The sequence below is a fragment of the Magnolia sinica genome, chromosome 12 (genome assembly GCF_029962835.1).
Source record: "Magnolia sinica isolate HGM2019 chromosome 12, MsV1, whole genome shotgun sequence".
NCBI classification, from domain to species: Eukaryota; Viridiplantae; Streptophyta; class Magnoliopsida; order Magnoliales; family Magnoliaceae; genus Magnolia; species Magnolia sinica.
This window is the reverse complement of record NC_080584.1, coordinates 78,021,981-78,027,980: the sequence shown is the minus strand read 5'-3', so window position 1 is coordinate 78,027,980 and position 6,000 is coordinate 78,021,981. Positions and strand designations below refer to the sequence as shown.

General features: G+C 43.2%; 1 protein-coding gene across 1 annotated transcript in view; it reads right to left on the bottom strand.

Annotated features, from left to right (window-relative positions):
• Nucleotides 1–107: 107 nt before the first annotated feature.
• LOC131220287 (uncharacterized) overlaps nucleotides 108–6,000 on the bottom strand; it is a 98,785-nt gene continuing 92,892 nt past the window's right edge. Inside the window, exon 23 of the mRNA XM_058215237.1 lies at nucleotides 108–314. Within this exon, the coding sequence (XP_058071220.1) occupies nucleotides 108–314 (207 nt within the window). The remainder of the gene's footprint in view (nucleotides 315–6,000) is intronic.

The following is a 6,000-nucleotide window of genomic DNA, read 5'->3' as shown; positions in this document are numbered from 1 at the left end:
CTATGTTATCGGCCGTGGATCGTTGTAACAGTAACTTCATTTGCTGAGCATATTTTATGACTCCTCTATGAAGAATCTGATTCCAACTGGCTTCTCCTTTCGGTAAATTAAGGTTGTTTGGGTTTACGAAAATTTGCAATATCGCTATCTAGCATGAAAACTACAGAAGACATGATTGGCCTGTTAGTTGCGAATTGTTGCACACATAAGAGCCCCACATGGATGCATCTCAGCACTTCAGATTGTGAAAATGAATCTCCCAATGCAGTATCAATCATCTCCAACATCTTGTTTTCGTTCCATAAACGCCACACCTGAAACAATATACAAACAATGAGCTTGGAAGATTTAACATATTTTGTCATGCTCCAAACTCGGAAAACAGGCTAATAAAATTTCCGATCGCTGAATCTGGCGCCGACAGCCTCTGTAGTGCCCCATTCTCGGATCCTAGCACTCACGTGCCCGATTCCGATCTTACGATCCTACAAGGAGGATTTTCAGTATGAATTTTTTTTTGTAATGGAGCATAATCACAAGTATAACCAAGCCATAAAGGCAACATCATCATCACATATCCACTAATATAATCATTTGAGTATAATGCTGAAAGGGAAGTACCTATATATATCGAAATCAAAGCTCCAGAGGACAGCTGCACGCTTCAAGCTCAATGCTGCTGCAACCTAACGCTACCTGCATGCATCTATCGTGCATAAGCTTACAAAAGCTTAGAGAGTGGTGAAAGTGTGTGCACAAGATAAGTGCCAAGTATACCCTAAAGCCCATAAGTCATACATCATCGGAATAATCAGAAATACTGACAAGATCATGAATCATATGATATCAGAATAAGCGGAAATATACTGGTAAGTCCATGAGTGCTATCAGTCGTACTAAGGCTATGCAATGCAAAACATAATAAGACAATAATAGATGCTGGGGATGCAATGCAATATGCAAATCCTGACGAGCCAAGAACACCATCAACCTCATGCAAAAACATAGTAACCCAAAATGCTAAGTACTACGGATGCAATGTAATATGCGGTGCAAATGAAATGACCATGCTGGAATGTGAAGTCGGGATGATAATACGAAGTATCACAAGCTATGGGGTCCATCACAAGGGGTTTCTATCCAAACCAGTCTCATACCTAAATTTGGATAGTCAGACACAATGTGGTAAACTCCTGATCTCAGGTTAGTCGCGTGCCCAACCGAAATCCTGGCCATGCAATGTTACACATAACAAATAGTTGGATAGTAGATAAATGAATGAATGGATATGCAATTCCTGCTCAATAAGTCCACATATTAGTACGGTTGCTCTCTGGAAAAATCACCGGGGTCTATTACACTCCACTCCAACTGCCTCCTCCCTAGCTACACAGCTCAGTGAGTGGAAGAGACCTCACTATTCACCTACTAATATCGGGTCTAGCTCGTCGATAGCGGGCCCATTTACGAGCTGGTCATACTCAGCTTAGCTTATAGCCCCCTCACTCGAGCGGATAAGGCCACACCCCCTTCCAACCGACCACGACACAGTAGGAGACACGACCTCATGGTATAGGTACCGACGCTCATATTTCACTTGGTTTAAATGTTGGTGTATCTCCTGGTACCAAGGAGGTTCTGAAATTTTCACTCAAGGACATCCTCTGTGCCCACAGTGCTAGAACCAAGCATTTTCGGTGTCCCATCTGGCCATCCACGATGTGTCTGTGGAGGCCACGACCTTGATGTCGCTAGGGCATACAATGATCAAGTCACATATATGTGAGATCCATGAGTCACACTATCCAGTCATGTAGCAATCCTGCGCATACGACGCGATAATGTGGGTACTCCATCTCATAAGGAGTCCCGTAAATAGTCTGACCAATGGCATATTTTATGATCAAACATTCCTCATATCAGGCATACATATGATGCGTATGGGCATGAATCATGGAGTCATACTAAGCATTTTATATGGTGATGAACTATCCTCACAACGAAGATGGGCCTTGATGGCCTGCACACAACAAGTATGAGACTATCAATGGGCCCTGGGGAGAGTTATAAAGCGGACATTTAACCAACATTATTCTTACAATGTGGACGTCAAACCAACATTGGTCTCAAGGCATGGCCCGCCATAAATGTCATTACATAACCCATGGTGGAATCACACAATGCAATAGACCTTATATACATCCCATTGGGCCTCAACCCATGGACCTCAAATGCATTAAGTGGGCCTCAACCTACGGGCCCTAATACATCACAATGGGCCTTAACCCATGGGCCCTAATACCTCATAATGGGCCTCAACCCATGGGCTCCAAATACATCAAATGGGCCACATCATATGGGCCTCATATACATCAAGTGGGCCTTAACAACGGGCCATAAACATATCAAAGGTGGGCCTCACAAATGGGCCATAAACATATAAAAGGTGGGCCTCACAAATGGGCCATAAACATATAAAAGGTGGGCCTCACAAATGGGCCATAAACATATCAAAGGTGGGCCTCACAGATGGGTCTCATACATATCAAAGGTGGGCCCCAATGGATGGGCCATAACTACATCAAGATGGGCCTTAGAATATGTCAAAATGGACCTAATCACATGGGCCATATGCATATCATATGGGCCCCAATGGACGGCCACCAATAAATCAAATTGGGCCTCGTACACATACCAAGGTAGGCTTCAATGGACGACCATAAATAAATCAAAATGGGCTCCATACATATACCAATGTGGGGTCCACTTGAAGTTTAGATCTGTCTTATTTTTAGCCTCAAGCCCTAAGACAAGCTTTCAAAATGGTTAGACAGATTGGATGCAACACATGCATTATGGTGGGGGTCCACATGAAGGCCGACCATCATGTATATTATATATAATATAATATATAATCCATATATAGTATATGTATACAATATTATATATAATATAATATAATATTATATATATATATATATATATATATATATATATATATATATGCACACACACACACACCCACACATACACACACACACCCACCACTCGACCGAGTCGGACCGGGTCAAGTCGGGTTTCGGAGCCAACATGGCTGGACGGTAGAGATAAAGCACATACGTCAGAGTGGGCTCCACCGTCCACCTGGACGGTGTGAATACAACATATACATAACAGTGGGTTCCACCGTCCCCTAGATGGTGTGAGAAAAAAACCCATACATCATTGTGGGTCCCACGTGGGGCCCACCATAACGTTTGCTTTGCATCCAACCTGTTGATAAGGTCGCACAGACCTGGATAGATAGGAAACCAAATTTCATTTTAACCCAAAGCTTCTGGGCCACCCAAACAGATTTTAATGGTAGTCATTCAATCCCATTATTTCCTGTGATGTGGGCCACATGAGTTCCCGATGGAGCTGATTTTTGTAGGGGGCTCACTTCAAGCAGGGGCCCACCTAATGACTGGTTTGGATGACATACGCACATCATTGTGGGGTCCACGGATGGGACCGTGGGTCCCTACTCGTCCACCCGCCAGCAGCAGGTGCTGCCTGCGCCTCTGACAGCAGCAGCATCTGCTGCATGCATTTGTTTTTTTTTAAATCTTATATTCTAGGGTTTTTCAGGCGTGGGGCCCGCATCGAAAGAATCCACCCCACCCACTGGCCCCCATGGCTCAAAACAAGCTAAACAAGCCCAATATTGGGCATATATTGGCATACAAAAATAGTAGGGTGTATTTTAACGGTGAACATCACTGTTTCCTATGCTATGGCCCACCAAAAATTCAGATCAACTTCATCTTTCGGCTCAACGCCTAAAATGGACTCAAGAATGGAATGGATGGTGTGGATTAGTCCCATACATTAAGGTGGCCTATACAAGTGGCCCACCCAAATAGCCTTGAACCAAGGCTAATATATATATATATATATATATATATATATATATATATATATATATATATATATATATATATTCGTTTCCTTTTTAAGTCCAGTGTCCCTGGAAGCTGGACGGTTTGACCCTACACGTTCATTTAAAGTGGGCCCCACCTAGGGATGGTGGCCACCACAAGAAAGGGTTGGATGGTGTGGTAATACATACATCAAAGTGGGCTCCATCCAAGTGGGCCACACAACCATATCATCACAAAAAAAATGAAAAATAGAGAGGGGGAGAGAGAGAAAGAGAGACACGTGATGATGGAGGGACCTTGACACTATGGGAACTCCCTTGCATTCAATCATACATTAAGTGGGTCCCATTACTCGTGGGCCCATCAAATCGAAGATCAACGGTGGAGATCCTTCTCCACCCAAAATAGACGATCTAGATGACCTCTTATAATGCAAGGAAAAATAAACATCATGATGGGGCCCATGGAGAATGGCCCCATCATGGAATGATCATGAGGATCAAAGTGGTCCATCGGCCACATTAAGGGCCCAAAGTGAAATCCATACCATCGATCGGTAGGCCTCACTTGGCCCATTATAAAAAAACATGAAACTAGCTTATAGAAGCACCCACCGTTTGATCTTCTCGGTCCGTTGGAATGCCGGTCTCATTGTGCTTCACTTTGATGGAGAGGATGAGAAATGAAGGGATAAGATGATGAATTTTTTTGGGATGAAAAGTGGGCCACACAACTCACTTTTCTCTCATGGAAGAGCTTGGACATGAGCTCATTTGGTTGCTTGGAATTTATGAAGGGAAAGAGAGAGAGACAGCGAGAGAGAGAGAGAGAGAGAGAGAGAGAGAGAGGTTGAAAGAGAAATGATGGGAGATGGGTGATGGATGTGAGTGATGTGTGAGGTGATGGATTGGTTGACTTTTGGGGCTTGCTTAACTTGTGGAGAAAGAGAGCATGGGTGACTTTGTACTTGACATGAGATGATTGATGGGATTGATTTGACATGTCATAGAGATTCTCTTGGGATTGCAAATGCACGGCATTTTTCTCGAACTGAACGTCTGCCCACATCTCCCTGCCAGGGTATTGGATTGGTGCACAAGTCACGGCATTGGAACCACGATGACGGTGCGGTCGCAATGGTACAAGTCTCGAGTCGAGCCGACTCTGATATACGGGACACGACTGAGGATCACGCGCAACTGCTATCTACGTGCCGCAGGTCACCGAATTTCGACCCGGAGGACTGCTGAAGCCTAAGGAACAGTATGGGCTAGGATACGGGTCTTACATATTTAGCTAAGGAAATATATTCATAAGACAGTTTGCTTATAGAACAGGGCGACTCAGACATTCATCATGTGGGGCCCACTTTGAACATGCCCTACTGCAGAAATTAGAATGGTCTCACTATAACAAAGGGGACTTTTACCGATGCTCATAAGCACCGCTAATGTCCCTAAAAGTGCCAGTGATTCTATTAGCGGCGCTAGTCAAGCGCCGATAAATGAGTATGTCACTAAAAGTAATAGCAGCGCTAGTCACCTTTTCTCGCCGCTTTTCTGAGCGCCACAATTGTAGTTTTTCCCCGATGCAAATAAACGCTACTAAAAATCACTCTGAGCGCCGGTAAAAGTGGTTTGTGGACACTTTTTCTCGTGAAAAAGCACCGTAAGATTTTTACACAAGCGCCGGTAAAAGCCTTTGCATGGATTTGAGAGGCCCTAGCATGTCAGTAATTTTTTATTATATATAATTCAATCAAAACCTTTATTTTTTAAATATTTAAAACATAAAAATGATGCAATATAAGTAAAACTGAATATTAAACAAAATTTATTACAATAAATGGTCTTGAATATAAATAAATAAATAAAAACAAATCTCTATATAGTCTACTCCTAACATGATTGGTGTCAAAAGGCTGAAGTGATTTGAACTCTGGATTGCCCCACTTGTATGCAACGAGAAGAGTGGATCACCCACCATTATCCCTTTGAAAACTACTCTTATGATAGTCAGAACCAGGCTAGTCCTTAGCTGCTCCATGGAAGTTGGTTTTTTGGCGCTTAACGTGCTG